Raw genomic sequence first — 18,029 nt, forward strand, 5'->3', positions numbered from 1 at the left:
GCCTCTCCTCGGGGAGTACGTGAGTAGTGCCACTCCTCAGGGACTACGTGAGTAGTGCCTCTCCTCAGGGAGTACGTGAGTAGTGCCACTCCTCGGGGACTACGTGAGTAGTGCCTCTCCTCGGGGAGTACGTGAGTAGTGCCACTCCTCAGGGACTACGTGAGTAGTGCCTCTCCTCAGGGAGTACGTGAGTAGTGCCTCTCCTCAGGGACAGCAGCTCACCAACACTCTCTCAAGAGTAGTTAAAGATGAACAATTAAATCCTGGCCTAGCCTGAAAAGCCCTTGAATAAATTATAAAAAGCCCATTTGTGAGCCACTGACCTTCTCTGAGGTAGGTCACCTAGCATGACAATGAAGCCACACAACACAATGGACAACATTGTCAGGGTGGTGAAGAGATTTTCTCTCCATGGACAGAGTTCCACACTCACTCATAAAAGTATTGTTACTGATAGAGACATCTGCACCTGTTAGGTTGATGAGAAAGAAATCAACTAGGTTCCTTGTGCATGTTGGTGCCCTCTTGTCAGAATCGCACTCAAGCAGATCTATCCTTGAGGAGCTGGCCGATTCTGTCAGTGAGGATGATCCAGGCCGCTCAGTGCTGACTGTGCAAGAACCCTACTCTGTACCCAATTCTTCTCACTCATATTTGTCATGAAATTTGACAGCAGTACAGTGCAATTCATAACATTACTACAGTACTGTGGAGAGTTGTAGGTACCCTGGCTATGCACTGTATACATGTGCCTATGACTTTTGCACAGTACTGCAGCTGGCATTAGACAAACTCTGAAAGTGATTTGGTTTACATTTGGTGAAGGTGATTAATTTGGTGATTATTCTCACCATGGTACTCATTACTAATGGGTGATGGCTCATTTTCTGCTGCCACGGTGTTTGTGCTTGCAGAGTCCAGGATGCCAGTCCCGGAGAGAGTGCTACAATCAGGGTGCAGGTGCAGGAGGTGGAAATATTATTGAAAAGGGTGAAGATACAGGCTGCAAGGAGGAATCAGCTTCTCAGAGAAGCCCGTGAGTTACAGCGTTACAACCAGGAAAGCAAGGAGCTGCTTCTGTGGGCTAACAATGTGAAAGACAGGCTGTACAACAAGGAGATGGGATTTGACGTGGGTTCTGCTGAAAACCTTCTGACAGAGCATGCTGAGCTGCTGCTGGAGATCAACGCAAACAAAACCAGGTGAAACTCCGAGTATTCTGAGATCCCGTTGGCTCACTGTGTGACACTTGCTGCGCTCCACTGCGGTCCTGTCCTCAGCACCATGACTGTGCTTTCCTTTGACTACCTCAGCAGACTTGCAGACTCAGTGGTCTGGCCCTCGGACCCCAGCTTCCCAACTTCTGCTCAACTTTCAGGCTTCGATCTTCATTATCGACTACTGGACTCTCCGACAGGGATGAATGAGGACCCTGGATGAAAATCACTGGCTTTGAACTCGTGTATCTAGGGGGTCAGTGGTCCTGCATGGAACTCCAATCCCAGAATCTGCCAACAACTCTCCCAAGCTGGGGGTCATGGTTGGGGAGGGGTGGGGGGGGGCCCTCATGGTCTACTGGCCTGGCATCCGATCACAAATGTCCTTAGTCCCACATCAATGTTACCTGGTCTTCATGGTTAGACCTCTAACTCCCTCACATCCCTGTCCCTAAAACCTGATCTAATACCCATCTCTTTGCTCTGTCCCCAAAACCATCCCTTTGACCCTGAAAACAACGTCGGAGCCATGAGTTTGATGGATACCACATCTTGGCATCATTATGATCGGAAGAACAAAGTGCTGGATTATCTAAGTTTTGTACAAGGAAGTGAGAGTAGAATTGGAAGAGTGAGGTGGATTGTGGAGGGTACCTGGAGTGATGGAGAGGAAACATTTCCTGGAGGTAATGTATATTTTTTATCTGCCGAAGGTTCAAGGAGCTGAATGACCTGGGCAATCGAGTGCTAAAGAGGAGCTGCACCAGCGACATTTCTCGATTATTGCAGAAAACGATAGACATACAGGTGGAGCTGGATGAGGCCTGGAAAGAACGCAATGCCAAACTGCAAGGAGGACTAGAGCTGCAGCAGTTTAACCGAGAGGCAGATCGCATTGACGCAACTCTGTCTGGTCATGAAGCCTTACTGAAGATCAATGATCTTGGGGTAATGTCTCTTGTTTTGTGCACAGGATTAGGGCAAAGGTATGGCACACAATTGATTGAGTTCTGAAGAGAAGTAAAGAATTGGAAATGAAGGTCAGGTTCTCACAGTAATGGTTGTCACAAGAGGTTCTGTCCTGTGGCCATTTTTAGTGCCAATGATCTGGATGGAAACTCAGGGAGCAGTGCCCAAATTTGCATTTGATAATTTGGAAAAAATATAAACATTTGAAACACTTTACAAGCATTTATAGATAAATTGCTCCAAGGTGCAAGGTCCAAAGAAGACCTCAGAAATCCACTCCCACCCGGCAGAAGATGCTCACGGACCAGCAGCAGCTGGAAAATCCATTCCCATCCACCATACCTTCCTCACAGTCACTCATTCATATCTATGGAGTGTCCATAATCTAGGGAGACAATGAGGAATAAAGACTAGCCGTAACTCCCTGTCCTTCTTAATATTGTGGCCATTAGACCTTTTCCATCCAGCCGAGAGAAGGCGAGGTCTTGGTTTAATGCCTCAAGGAAGGCATTTCCAACAACACCAGCTCTCAGCTGGATGCCTGGAGTCTCATGTTACTGGGTTTAATTACCTGAGTGAGACTTGAAGCTGCAACCCTCTTTACGCTCAGTTGTTGACAGGGAATGTTGACGTGAGGGAGCTTTGCAAACTGTAATGGTTTGAATTATTTTCAAAGGACTCTGTGGATTCTGTGAACAGCCTACTAAAGAGACAAGTAGACTTTGAGAATGTGCTGAAGCTGACAGACCTGAGGATTCAGGGGCTGCAGGACAGAGCATCCAAACTCAACCAGAGCAACAATTATGCCAACAAAACGTACGTATCAGCAGTTTAGCCACTGCAGTCACCTCCTTTTCACACTTTCTGTTCCATTGTGTAATTGATATATTTTACCAAGTAGCTGGTTCCTTTTTTTTTGATAATCTAAGATCCCTGCAGTTTGAGTTAAAAAATGATGAAACACAGAAAGAGATTAGAAATAAAACTCAGGAACACTGGAACCACCCAGTGGACCAGAGAGATAGGCTTTCTTTGTTGTGTCATCCCTTAATCTGTCCTCATTCCTTCCCAAGCCCTAATTTAACTGAAGAAGTTTTCTGCATGTTGAGTCAAATGGACCTACAATTAAACTCATGATACTATTATGATTTACCCTACTTCAGTTATTTTTGTTCCATATGTCTGTGGTCCCTGTGCAGTTCGATGGGAATAGGGAGTTTAAATGGCTTGACATGGAGAGTAATGGGCTGAAGGGCCTGTCTCGGTTCTGTACTTTTCCATGACTCTTTGACTCTATATGTTGCATTTCTCTGGTGATCCTGTGACCTTGAGAATCCCTGGAATTCCCCTGGGATCTGTGACAATGAACGATAGCAGGCATTTGCAGATATCGTGGAAAAATTTAGTTTCTCCATCATTTGCTGAATGGTGGCTGGGACTCATCTGCTTTATCCTTTCATTTCATTTTAAAATTTTCTTATTAATTATTATTGAAGATTAAGAAAAAAGATACATTAAGTCACTATGTCATTATATACAATAAAGAATTAAATTAGCAAATAACTTATTAACAAAGCTAAGCAATATGTCAATAATAATAAGAGAAAATAAAGTGTTAAGAGTATTTTTTTGAGAGAACCAATTAAATACAGTGGGAGGATTGATTTCCTTCCAATTCAACAATATAGATCTTCTAGCCATCAGAGTTAGAAATGCAATCATTCGACGGGCTGAAGAAGATAAATGCAGTGAGTCTAACATTGGTAAACCAAAAATTGCGGTAATAGGATGAGGTTGTAAATCAATATTCAAAACCGCAGAAATAATATCAAAAATATCTTTCCAATATTTTTCCAAAAATGAACAAGACCAAAACATATGAGTTAAAGACGTGATTTCAGATTGACATCTATCACAAATAGGACTAATATAAGAGTAAAAATGAGCTAATTTATCCTTGGACATATGGGCCCTATGTACGACCTTAAATTGTATTAATGAATGTTTGGCACATATCGATGATGTATTAACTAATTGAAGAATTCTATCCCAATTCTCACTAGAAATAATAAGGTTAAGCTCTCTTTCCCAATCCTTTTTGGTCTTATAAAGGGGCTCTGAATGTATCTTCATAATTATATTATAAAGTTTTGAAATAAGCCCTTTTTGAAAAGGGTCTAATTCAAATAAACACTCCAAAATATCTGAAGGCACATAATTTGGAAACGTAGGGAGTACAGAACTTAAAAAATGTCTACTCTGTAAATATCTAAAAAAATGAAATCTAGGCAAGTTATATTTGTTGGATAATTGCTCAAAAGACATAAAACAATTGTCCAAAAATAAATCAGAAAATCTTAGTAATCCCTTAGTTTTCCAAACATGTTTAAATTTAGAAAAAATTAGAAGTGGTGTTTTTGAGACTTCTATTAAATTTGAAAAGTTATGAAGACCATTTATTCAACATTTTCATATGACGTAATATGACCCTGTTCCAAGTTTATTTGATTTCCCAGCTTTTAGCTTATGTATGTTGAGAGGACCGGAAGTGACGGCATTGATGAATATTTATTCTTGTGAGATATTATAAACAGCCCCCTTTTTTTTCTCTTTTTTTCCCCTTTTTTTGCTTCTTTTTTCTTCTTTATTAGTTATTAGATTAGTAGATTAGCTAATTTTGCATTATATTTTTTTATTATTTTTCTTTCTTTTTTCTGTTTTTTTTATATCATATATTATGAAATATTTAGACTTACCATGTTCATACATATATTGTATGGTTTATGTCTTGGTAAACTCATTTATATTGTAACTGTTTTTTTTCATCTGTAATGGAATTTGTATGTTTGTAATTTCTTTATTCATATATCATTTGTATTCTGTCCATATTACTAATAATAATAAAAAGATTTAGAAAGAAAGAGTATTTTTTTAAAGAAAATGAAGGAAAAAAAAGAACCCCTACTAACTAAAATAAAATCCTACTAACTGAAAAAAAAAAACAAACGAAAAAAACCATTGGGAGCACAACCCTGAAGCTACTCATCATACAAGCTTCCATAGAGACAAAATATCAATCTTCCAACTCAAATCCACTTAAAAAAATTGACACAGATCGAAGAAGAGTTAACCAAATTCAAAATCCGCAACCAATCTTCTGTTATCAGGGTCATGTTAAGCTCTCTTTCCCAATCTTGCTTAATCTTAAGTGAAAGGTAATTGTGCTGTTGTAACAATAAATTACAAATTTTCCCAATAAAACCCTTCACTGAAGGGTTCATTTTTAAAATAATATCTAACAGGTCAGAAACCTGTATATATGGAAAATCACTTAAGTATTTTTATAAGAACTGTCTGACTTGAAGATATTGCATGAAATGTGAATATGAGAGAGAGTATTTAGTTACCAATTTCTCAAAAGATATCAATCAGCCATCCTGGAACAGATCCATGAAGGAATAAATCCCTTTATTCCTCCAAAAAAGAAAGGTAGGATCACTTAATAAAGGTTTAAATAAATAATTTTGATAAATTAAACTAAAAAGTTTAAATATTTTAAGATTAAAAAAGTTATGAAACTGGAACCAAATTCGTAATAATGACTGCTTAATCACAGGATATGAATTTAAGTTAGTAATTTTGGCCAGTTGTACAGGTAAAGAAGCTCCTAATAATGAGGTTAAGTGAAACTGTTTCACAGCATTCAATTCCAAATCAGCCCAAGGTGGTCATTCATCTCTATCAGCCCAATATAACCAAAAACACATATAACGTATATTGACAGCCCAATAATACATTCTTAAATTAGGCAAAGCAAGACCTCCATCTTTTTTAATTTTTGTAAATGATATTTAGCAATTCTTGGTCTTTTATTTTTCCAAACAAAAGATGAAATTATAGAATCAACCTGATCGAAAAATTTCTTAGTTAAAAACATAGAGATATTTTAAAATACATATAAAAATTTTGGTAAAATCATCATTTTAATTGCATGAATTCGGCTGACTAATGAAAGTGTAAGTGGATTCCATCTATAAAATAATTGCTTCATACAATCCACTAAAGGAACCAAATTAGCTTCATAAAGGTCTTATGATTTTTACTGATAATAATACTGATATATGAGTCTGTAACTCTAAAAGGAATGTCATCATATATAGAAGCAGAATCATTTAGGGGAAATAATTCACTCTTATGTAGATTTATTTTATATCCTGAAATCTTTCCAAAATCGTTGAATCGTTTCATTAAACTAGGAATTGATTCTTCAGGATTCAAAATATAAACTAAGAGATCATCAGCATAATGAGAAATCTTATGAACAGTCCCATTTATGAGAATTCCATGAATATCTTTAGCTTCACGAAGTGCGATGGCCAAGGGTTCCAGCACCAAATTAAATAACAAAGGACTTAATGGACATCCTTGTCTCGTACCCCATGAAAGCTGAGAAAAAGGAGATCTGCAATTGTCAGTAATAACAGTAGCAACAGGGCTTTTATATATAATTCTAATCCACTTATTAAAACTAATACCAAAGCCAAAATTCTCTAAAACATTAAATAAATATTTCCACTCAACTCTGTCAAATGCCTTTTCAGCATCAAGAGAGACAACACATTGGGGAGACTTAGAAAAGGATGAATATATAACATTTAACAGTCTCTGAACATCAGAGAAAGAATAACGGCCCTTTACAAACCTGTTTGGTCTTGAGAGATAATTTTAGCTATAATATCCTCCAGCCAATTAGCCATTATTTTCGAGAGAATTTTAGCATCCACATTTAATAATGAAATAGGTCTACATGAAGCACAGTCAGTAGAAACTTTATCTTTCTTAAGAATTAAAAAAATAGAAGCTTCATAAAATGTGGGAGGTAACTCTCCTATCAAAAAAGAATCTAAGTGTTTCCAACATATATGGAGAGAGCAATTTTTCCAATTTTTTATAAAATCCTACAGAATAACCATCCAGTCCAGGAGCTTTACCAGACTGCATTGAGAGAATAGCTTTCTGAATTTTGCTTTCAATAATAGGAGCATCAAGGGTTTGTTGATCTTCAACAAAAATTCGAGGAAAATCAATCTTTTGTAAAAAGGCATTCATTTTAAAGGAATCAACTGGAAACTGAGATTTTTAAAGTTCAATATAAAAATCTTGAAAACTTTTATTAATTTCTTCGTAATTACATGCTAAACTACTATCTCCCTTATGAATTTTTAAGATTTGTCATTTAGTTTTTAATTGAGATGCTAATAGCTTATTATTTTATCTCCAAACACATAAAATTAACTTTTCAATTTAAGCAAATTTTTTTCAATAAGGTAAGTTAATAATAAATTATATTGTGATTGGAGTTCAACTCTTTGTTTGAATAAGTCAATGTTAGGAGAGATTGCATAAATATTATCCAAGTCTTTAATTTGTTTGGAAATCTTATCTGATTCTGTTTTTGTCTGTTTCTTAAGCTTAGCTGAATAGGAGATTATCTGACCATGCAAATAGGCTTTAAATATATCCCATATAATCAATTTTGACACATCTCCCGTATTATTAAAAAGAAAAAATCTTTTATCTGAGTCTCAATAAATTTAATAAAGTCCGAACTTTGTAATAAATTACAAACAATTACAAACAATTTATTACTGTAATAAATTGGAAAATGCCAAGGCAAATTTGCAATAGTGACATAATTCAATTCAGAAGCTACACTTAAAGGCGCATGATCCGGGAGAGCTATAGCATCATATTCACATTTTTGGACTTTGGACAAAAATTGGGAATCAACTATAAAGTAATCGATTCTCAAATATTTTTGGTGAACATGTGAAAAAAAAAGAATAATCTCTATCATTAGGATGTAAATGTCTCCAAATTCCAAACTTCAACCAGGCCAAAATCAATTTAAAAAGAGTTAATAAGTGATGCAGAATGGCTTGGAAGCCACTGATTGGGTGAACTCTTGTCAATCAAAGGATTTAAACAACAATTGAAATCACCACCCATTAACAGCATATGTTCATTTAAATCCGGCAATAAAGCAAATATATATTTTAAAAAAAGAAGGATCATCATGCTTTATCCTGAATGGTGGCTACGACTCACCTAGTTGACATAATTGATGCTCAGCAATGATCTGTCCTTTATCTTTGTTCTCTCTCAAGTCAGTGGTAAAAAAACAACTGAAATGGGTGATCACAAATTGGTGGTGATGCCGAATGATCAAATCGATGTAGAGGTATAATGTAATGATTCATGCAAACACAATTTCACCCGCATTGAGACTGACTGCAGCTGGCTTTCTTGATCCTTAGATAGGATTTTTATTGGGCCCATTTTACCATCTAGCCTTCATAGCAATAGAAATTGGCTCAGGAGATGACAGTATATTGTTCATAAATTACCATCCATTGATCTTACCCCAGTGATTGAATTGGAAGTAATCTCCTCAAAATGCAGTTCAGCAAGAGGATAGTCCTGAGAACTTATCTACTACATTACATCCAGAAGCTCTCCCATTAAAATACTCCCGCATCAAGAAATCTCTTGCTTACAATCCAATTAATTTGTCATTGTTTGCCATGATTTATAGATTAGCATTGGTAGCTGCATGACCACACCCCAACACATCACTCATCTCTTCTTCTGTTACATGTTCATTTCTAGTGTTGATTACAAAACAGCAGAAATTTTCCTTTCTTCACAATGCGTGTCTTTGCAGCGTGTCAATTTTGCCTTTTTTATCTTCTGGACAGAAGGTAGATCCTGAGGAAATAGCTGAGTATTCAGAGGCATTAGCTGAGTCTGGAAGCGTGGTCTGGAACCTCCGTTCTGGAGACAAACCAAGTAGATATTTTGAGTGCAGACACTGAGGTGAACGATCAGTTTGTTATGATGGTGTGGGTTTGTGGTCATGCTCTGAAATTCAGGGTTAGAATATTTCTTTCTATCTCCAGGATCCAGAAGAGGGTTTTTCTCATCATTGACAAATGGAACGAACTCAAACAGAGCAGAGACTATCGGAGGAGTAGGCTAACAGAGTCATTGAAGCTGCAGGTTTGTGTTCACAGTTACACAGGAAAGACATCCCATGGTGTTTCACCTCGTTTCTGGGCACCTTTACAACACTGAACCCTTTCAACGAGACCACTAAGATTAAGTCTGCCTTTGAGATTCATTTCAGAAGTTGGAAGTCACTTCCTGGACAGGTATGGTTTACAGGTTAGATTTCCCTTTCAGAGCCACAGGCCCGATGTCAATAAGTGCAGAACCGCTCTCACAGGTGTTGGTTTGACAATCACACCATCCATTCCATCTGTGGCAAATGTTGTACGACTAAATACTGGGTGCCAGTGGTGTGGATAGACAGACAAGGGTTACTTACCCATGCAGTAGCAGGTTAGCAGTATACGGTAAAAAGGATTTGTTGTCTAATGAGTTTGTACAAAGCACAGTTACGGCTATGCTAACAGAACTGGGAGCAACTCTAGGCACCAGTAATCCTATATACTTTGAAATCCAGATATTATATCCCTAATCCCTGAAGTACTGGTCATTAGTGGCATGATTGGATTAAACTTTGGGCACAGCTGGAAATTGAACACGCACCAGCTTTATCAGATGCATTTTTTTGGGGACTGGAACTCTCCAGCTAGAGTACTGGGTGCATCTTTGCAGCCAAAATATTTGATTTGTACATATTGTTAAGCTAAGCTGAAGATCTGGTAGAACACTGAAGATAATATTAGGGCCTCTGCCAGAGCAAGGAGGTCCTGCTGTTCAAGTTTGGTAGGGAAAGAAATAAAAATTACCCTTATGCTATCTGAATATTGAGGAGAAAGTTAATGGCCCAGTTTCTGTGGGGAAGGAATAGCTCAGAGTAAGAAAAGGGATGGATTAAACCTGATAATACGTTCTTAATTGACACAAACATAAGGACCAGGCTAATGTATGTTTCCTGAGGTACAGAGCTGAGAACTCGGTATACATAATGACCAAGGTGGATATCCACTCTTCTCTAGGAATTTAACAGAGATGCAGCTGAACTACTGATGTGGATTGATGAGAAGTATGAGATTGCCTCAGATGAATCGTACCGAGACCCCACAAATATCCTTCAGAAGCTGAAGCGGCATGAAGCCATGGAGAAGGAGGTGATGGCAAACCAGGTCCGAGTGGAGGAGTGGAAGCAGGTATGGTAGACGATCCCTTAAACTATAGCCCAAGGCCATGAGCAATCATCGATTCAGAGCAATGAAGAACAGGCTCTCAGCAATCTGGACCATATTTAATGATAGAACTAACTGTGACATTGAGGGTTAAGTTCAGAAACATAAAGGACCCATTAAATTACTGACATAAATGTACAAATGTCTTCTATTACCATTACTGAAATGTTTTCAGATGAAGCTTGTTTTTTTTAATGATTTTGTATTTATCAAGGGAACGTGGGCATTGGACACATCCAATTGCCCTTGAGCAGATGATGGTCAGCTACTTTCTTTCACTGCTGCAGTAGCTCTGGTAAAGGTTCTTCCAAAATTCTGTTGAGTAGGGAGGCAATGGGATGGAGAAATTAAGTAGGAATCAACAGAGAATTGAGTGAACCTTGCAGAGAGAACTTAGGTGGTCCACCATCTCCAAAGTAGAGGAGAGCACATTGTGAACAATGAATGTAGTAGACAACACTGGAAGAAACAAGCTGCTACTTCCTTAGAAATACAGTAGAGTTTTAGTCTCACCTGTCTATTGCATTCTTCTTTATCTCATTCAGCATGTGTGTAGCCCATTAGGTAGAATCCAATTCCACTGTATAGATTGATTTTGAAAAGGTACCAGTCTTAATATGCACATCTATTCTACGTTTAAAGCATGTAGAGCTATACAAAATTATGGGAGCTCTCTTGGTATGAAAAGGGAACCCTGTTTTCACAAGGGTTGTGTGGTGGTCACTTTCATGTGCAGTGGCTTCTGTAACAGGTAGATTAATGAGGGTGAGATGTCATAGGTTTTAAACTCACCACCATTCAGGGCCCCAAACAGTTGACCCTGGTGAGGCAACACTTCACCTACAAGTCTCCTGAAGTGGCCTCCTCTACACTGGTGAGACCAGTTGTAAACCGGGGGACTGTTTTGTCGAGCATCTTCACTCCATCTGCCGAAAGCAGAACTTCCCAATGGCCAAGTACTTTAATTCCCATTCCCATTCCGACATGTTGATCCATGTCTTCCTGTTGTGCCAAGATGAGACCACCCTCAATGGAGGAGAAACACCTTATATTCCATCTGGGTATCCTCCAACCTGATGGCATGAATATCAGGTTAAAAAAAATTCCCTCCCCTCCCCGTCTTCTATTCCCCACTCTGGCCTCTTACCTCTTCTCACCTGCCTATCACCTCCTCCTGGGTCCCCTCCTCCTTCCCTTTCTCCTATGGTCCACTCTCCTCTCCTTTCAGATTCCTTCCGCTCTAGTCCTTCACCTTTACCACCCACCCACCTGGCTTCACCTATCACCTTCTAGTTATCCTCCTATCTCTCCCCACCCACCCACCATTTTTATTCTGGCGATTTCCTCCTTCCTTTCTGGTCCTGATGAAGCGTCTTGGGCTGAAACCGATTGTTTATTCATTTCCATAAATGCCACCTGACCTGCTGAGTTCTCCAACATTTTGTGTGTGTTGTTATAGGTTTCTCCCTTCTGTCTTTTATTCCCCAAGTTTAGCCACTGAGCATGTAATGTGATCCTCTCTCTCTCCCCCTCTCCTCTCTCTCTCTCTCCCTCCCTCCCTCTCTCTTCGATGTACATTGCACATAACATGTCAGAAGCCGATTCATTATTGATGTATGTCATGAAATTGTTGTACAGTGTAATATATAATATATTCTATAAATTGCAAGAAGAAATATGTATATTTAAAGATTAAATAATAGTACAAAAAGAGAATATAGAACATAGAATAGTACAGCATATTACAGGCCCTTCAGCCCACAATGTTGTGCTGACCCTCAAACCCTGCCTCCCATATAACCCCCCACCTTAAATTCCTCCATATACCTGTCTAGTGGACTCTTAAACAAAATACTGAGGTAGTGTTCATGGGTTTGTTGTCCATTCAGAAATCTGATGGCAGAGGGGAAGAAGCTGTCCTAAATGTTAGTTCCTACAGCTAAAACTACAGTGTGCCTTCAGGCTGCCGTATCTCCTCTCTGAGAAGAGGTAATGTTCTGGGTGGTGTGTGTGGTGAACTACATATACCTGTCTAGACACGCCCCCCCCCCCACTGACTGCTCCTGTGGCTCCTCCCACGGACCCCAGTATAAAGACGATTGGAGGCACAGCCCCGGCCTCAGTCTCCAGGATGTTGTGTGGTGGTCACTTGCTGCTTGTCCTTTCTTCCAGCCAATAAAAGCCTATTTCTCGCCTCACGTCTCCGAGAGTTATTGATGGTGCATCAGTGTGGGTCCTTCATGATAGATGCTGCCTTTCTGGAGCAATGCCTTTTGAAGATATTCTGGATGGTGGGGAGGCCTATGGTGGAGCTGGCTGAGTTTACAACCTCTAAGGCCGTTTCTTATCCTGTGCAGTGACCTCTCCATACCAGACAGTGATGCAACCAGTTAGAATGCTCTCCATGGTACATTTGTAGAAATTTGTGAGAGCCCTTGGTGACATACAAATTCTCCTAAAACTCCTAATGGAATATAGCTGAAGCGTGCCTTTGTAATTGCATCACTGTTGGGCAAGAGGTGTTGACACCCAGGATCATACTTTGCTCATCTCATCTTTCCAGAGGAATGCTGCCTGGCTAGGGATTTCTCTGGGTACCCTTGTCTTCGGAGCTTTGATGAAACAATCTTTCAAATTAATGAATTATATTCAATTTTCTATTTTCCTTTTGTCTTCTTAATTGTTCCTATAACTTCCCCTTTTTGTTATTGGTATAAATACAATTGTGGATTAGGTAACCAAACCCTTCTCAATATAATGTGTTTGTATCTTCATTTCACATTAAGAATAGAATAACCGAAAGCAGACGGTGTAGGGTGATGAACGTTGAAATATATTCTGTCTCTTGTGATTGAGATACTGATAAACATGGATGTTGCATTGCATGATGTTAATGTATCCTTTGTGTTTGCATCATTAGACAGGAAACAGTCTCATCAACGAGAAGCATTATGCCAGGGATGTTATCAAATCCCAACTTGTAGTGCTGGTCAGGAAGTGGGAAGAGCTCCTCAATAAAATGGGAGAACGTGGAGATAAAATGAGACAAGCTGGGCAGCAGGAGCAGCTCATGGAGTTGCTGCAGGTGAGAACACTTGTTCTTTTACCCAGAATATGCAATGGTATTTTACATCAGAGCACGGTACAGTACTCATGGGCAATATTAGACATTGGATGGACAGAATAAACCTGTGCTATGGTTATGACAAGTAAGGTGTTTCCATCCATTGATGTAAAACAGCTGGAGGATCAGCATTGTGGAGCTTGCCTTCCAGGACTTATCTTGGCAATGGCATTATCTTCAGTGTGTACTTGGGAAGGTGGAGTATGTATAAGATCCCCCGAGAGCTTTAGGGATGTAGATTTGACTTTTTTTAAGTCAAAGTAGTTAGAAGACAGAAATTGATCAGGTCAGAAGAACATGCAGGTAGCAGGAATAAACCATTTGTTCCTTGAACGTAAATGAGCTTTACAGTAAACTCATTGCCAATCCTGTTCCTCATCCAGCTCTTTCAGTCAGAAGGTGAAATAGTACAGAATCAGCCTTGTGGTCCAACTTCCTATATTGGCCATTCTCAATATCTCTTTTTTCTGTTAACATCCTTCTGTCAGTGGCTGCCTTGAATATATAGCAATTGATTATTGAGCATCTAGAACTCTCTGGAGAACTTCAAAGATACACAATCTTCTGAAGAAAGAGTCCTCACTCTCGAGGGCAAGCTCTTCAGGATCTCTCCTTTCTGTTCCTCTCAGACTGAGCTCATTTCATGCTTCTGTGCTGCTTGCTCCACTGCATTACAACATGGTTTCTTCTACATTAGAAAAACCAAATGCAGAATGGGTGATCAGTTTGCAGAGCACTGTTCATTTCACAGTGACCCTGAACTTTCTGCTGCCTGTCACGTTAATTCTCCATCAGACTCTGACTTCTCTGTCTGTCGGTTCCTGTATTGTTGCAACAAATCCAATTCGAGCTTGCAAACCCTCTGCTTGGGTCAGTATCCAGCTTTAAATAACTCACTTTTGCTTTCTGTCTGTGTCAGAGCTGGCTATGTCATCTATCTATGATTTTAGCTCGATGTAGTCTGTCCCGCAGTTCACTGATCAGAAACACACAACACAGGCAGAGGAGCATAATCACCCTGAACTGCCACATTCCCTTTGTTCTTCCATCTGCAACTGAGAACAGGTTTGATTTCCCACTTTCTCCGTCCCTTTGGACCCAACACATTGACTCTAGCTCTTTTTCACCAGTGCTGCCTGACCTGCTGAATGTTTCCAGCCTTTTCCATGTAGTTTTGAAGTTTAAAGTTCAAAGTAAATTTATTATTAAAGTTCATATACCATATACAGCCCTGAGATTCATTTTCCTTTTCTTTTGGGCATGCTCAATAAATCCATAATAGCAATAACAGAACTAATGAAAGACCATTTGGCTTTTGTTCAACCCATGTGCAAAAAACAACAAACTGTGCAAATACAAAAAAAGGAATAATAATAATAATAATAATAGTATATAAATAAGTGATAAATATTGAGGACACGAGATAAAGATTTCTTGAAAGTGAGTCCATAGGTTGTGGGAACACCTCAATGATGGGGCAAATGAAGCTAATGAAGTTATTCCCTCTGGTTCAAGACCCTGATGTTTGAGGGGTAGTAACTGTTCCTGAACTTGGTGGTGTGAGTCCTGAGGCTCCTGTACCTTCTCAATGGCAGTAGTGAGAAGAGAGCATGTCCTGGGTGGTGGGAAGCTCCTGACGGTGAACAGTGCTTTCCTGCAACAAAGCTTCGTATAGATGAGCTCAATGCTGGGAAGAGCTTTACCTGTGATGGACTGGCCAGTATTCATTAATTTTGTATGATTTTCCGTTCAAGGGCATTGGTGTTTCCACACCTGACCATGTTGCAGCTAGTCAATATATTCTCCACCACACAAGTTACAGATGTCACACTGAATCTTCACAAACTATGAAGAAAATAGAGTTGCTGCTGTCTTTTTTCGTAATTGCACTCACATGCTGGGCCCAGAACAGGTCTTATTTAAGATCTCCAGAGTCTATAGGATTTATTTTTGTTTCTTCAGTGTACCAGAGTGTAAATCTGGCTAACAGTATTCCATTTCTTCTAGGGTTTGATTGTAATTGATTTTCCACTGACTCTTTCTCTTCCCAGGATGCCAAAACAAAGCTGGAACAGATTGAGAAGATGCTCCGGAACAACGAGACCGGTCACGATCTGCGGTCCAGCAAACTCCTACTGAAGGAACACAAGTGGTTGGAGGGTGACACACGTGAACTTGCGGAGAAGATGAACTGCATTGTAAACCGTGCCAGGAAGATGGCAACCAGCCACTTTGATTCGCAAAGGATACTGGAACAGACACAGAAACATCTTGACTGGTGAGACCACTTACATGAGGGGAGGAGGAGAGGATAGAATAAAGAGCTGAATGGTCAAATTAGAAAGGGTGGATGGGTCCTTGAAGAGCCTCTGCTTGGATGGAGAGAGGGGAGGGAGAGCCACACTGAAGGCAGGTGGAATTGGAATGGGGACATAGTACTTGGATGGAGAGAAGGGAATGCACTGGCTTTGTAATGTGGAATTGGGACTTTGTGCTCAGATTCTCTGAGTGAAATGGGACCCCTGCTGCTTGGTATGTTAGGCAGTGGAATGTAGATTGAAATCTCTAGGAATTGAAGGGGGTCTCAGGATGTCAGGGAGAGGAGTGGGGATTGTACTCAGAGCCTCTAGGAGTGAATGTGGGGGAGGATCCAGATCTTGGAAAGTCAGGGAGAGGAATTAAATCCTGATTTCCAGTATGACAGGAAGGGGGATTCAGCTTCTCAGGGTGTTGGTGAGAGAAATGCTTGGATTCTCTGGGAGTCATCGGGATGTAGGGGAAGACAGGCACTTGGAGCATTTTATAAAGAGCTGGCCAAGTCTGAAGCTTACAAAAACATGAAATCATTCCTTGCATCATCTTCACACACCTAGTAGTTTTCATTTTAAAGCAATCATTCTCCAGTTTGACTACCAGTCTTCCAGCTGGATCAATTGTTTCGAAGTTTCTTGACTATTCTCTCTCATGCTTCTGGCTGCCCACACAGGTTTGAATCTCTCAAGGTACCCCTGGAAGAGAGAAGGAAACTCCTGGAAGCAATGGTGGCTTTGTATGAGTTCTATCATAACAGTGACTTGAACGTGCAGTGGATCGCTGAGCACATGCCGAATGCTTCCTCAAGCAACTATGGCCAATCCCTGCACACGGCACAGAGCCTGCTGTGCAAACAGAAGGTTGGGCTCTCTTTTCTATCAGTTTGGCTCTTGGGGTGTTTCAACCATGAAGCTATTTCTTGATCTGGTTAGTGGGGCATGTGTCTAAGCTCTGTTTAGAGACTGAAGGATAGAAGTGAAGGGCAACATAGCTGGATGGTAACATCAGTGTAATTGGGTACCAGTGCAATAGGATTGGGTGCTGGTCAGTTTGCCCAGTACTCTGCTGTGTGGCATTTTCTGGGAAGGGGATGGCATCCAATATTGAACTGAAGAATTGTTCAATGGGATGGGCTTGAGGAGCAGCACAATTCTGTTCTAGTCTAATGGTTGCTAGACTAGGGATAGCATTCTTTTATATGATCAGAATCAAATATCACCCGCAAATGTCATGAAATTTGTTGTTAAGCGGTAGCAATACATATTAATAAAAACTAAATTACAGTAAGAAGTATATATATATATATATATATTTGTATCTACACTAAAAAGTTAAATTAAATAAGTAGTGCAAAAAGTGTAAAATTGAAAGTAGTGAGGTAGTGTTCATGGGTTCAATGTCCATTCAGAAATCGGATGGCAGAGGGGAAGAAGCTGTTCCTGAATCATTGGTATGGATGAAAATATTGATTAATTCTGGATGAAAGTGATGTTTGTATAGCATCATTAAGATGTATTATATGGGGAATGGTAAACTGTTTGTACTTTGGGATGGATGCAGGGATCACCATCCTGTGCAATGAGCCTCGGGCCCTGAGGTTATACAGATGCATAGTTTTACATACCCCACCTCCTCCCCACATGTGGCTTTAACCGTGACACTTTTCCTGGTGCAGGAGCTGCAGGTGGAAGTGAACGCCCACAAACAGCAGATCCAGAAGGTGCTGGACATTGGCAAGCGTATGATCAGCTCCCAGCACCTCGTGGCCCAGGGCATTGAGAGCAAACGCACGGAGCTCCAGACCAGCTGGGACGGACTGGAGAGAGCCTGCCATGACAGGACAAAGAAGCTACAACAATCAGTGCGGTTCCACCAGGTACGCTGGGTCACGTAGAACAAAATGCGATCAGCATAGCCCCGTGAGTGAAGTGTTCCCTGTACCATATGAATAGGGCACCAAGTCACTGATTACCATGGACCTGGCCAGTGTGTTTTGGTACTTGGTACAATAGAAAATGGGAATGCCCACTGGTCAGCCATTTGCTGTTGCTCTTTAGGAGCAAAGAAGATGAGGTTACTGATGCAGAGGTTCTATTTTTTACATGTCTAGTCATGGATAAACTCCTTCTTAATGTTGGCTCCATCCATTCCCCTCCTCCACCTGCCAATCAACTC

General features: G+C 40.1%; 1 protein-coding gene across 1 annotated transcript in view; it reads left to right on the top strand.

Moving 5' to 3' along the window:
- Positions 1 to 18,029, top strand: part of sptbn5 (spectrin, beta, non-erythrocytic 5) — a 311,695-nt gene that overhangs the window by 57,439 nt on the left and 236,227 nt on the right. Inside the window, exons 19-27 of the mRNA XM_059987546.1 lie at positions 915 to 1,202; positions 1,931 to 2,165; positions 2,863 to 3,002; positions 9,146 to 9,245; positions 10,211 to 10,381; positions 13,338 to 13,502; positions 15,593 to 15,819; positions 16,528 to 16,714; positions 17,530 to 17,730. Of these exons, the coding sequence (XP_059843529.1) occupies positions 915 to 1,202; positions 1,931 to 2,165; positions 2,863 to 3,002; positions 9,146 to 9,245; positions 10,211 to 10,381; positions 13,338 to 13,502; positions 15,593 to 15,819; positions 16,528 to 16,714; positions 17,530 to 17,730 (1,714 nt within the window). The remainder of the gene's footprint in view (positions 1 to 914; positions 1,203 to 1,930; positions 2,166 to 2,862; positions 3,003 to 9,145; positions 9,246 to 10,210; positions 10,382 to 13,337; positions 13,503 to 15,592; positions 15,820 to 16,527; positions 16,715 to 17,529; positions 17,731 to 18,029) is intronic.

Source organism: Hypanus sabinus, chromosome 2 (genome assembly GCF_030144855.1).
Source record: "Hypanus sabinus isolate sHypSab1 chromosome 2, sHypSab1.hap1, whole genome shotgun sequence".
NCBI lineage: Eukaryota > Metazoa > Chordata > Chondrichthyes > Myliobatiformes > Dasyatidae > Hypanus > Hypanus sabinus.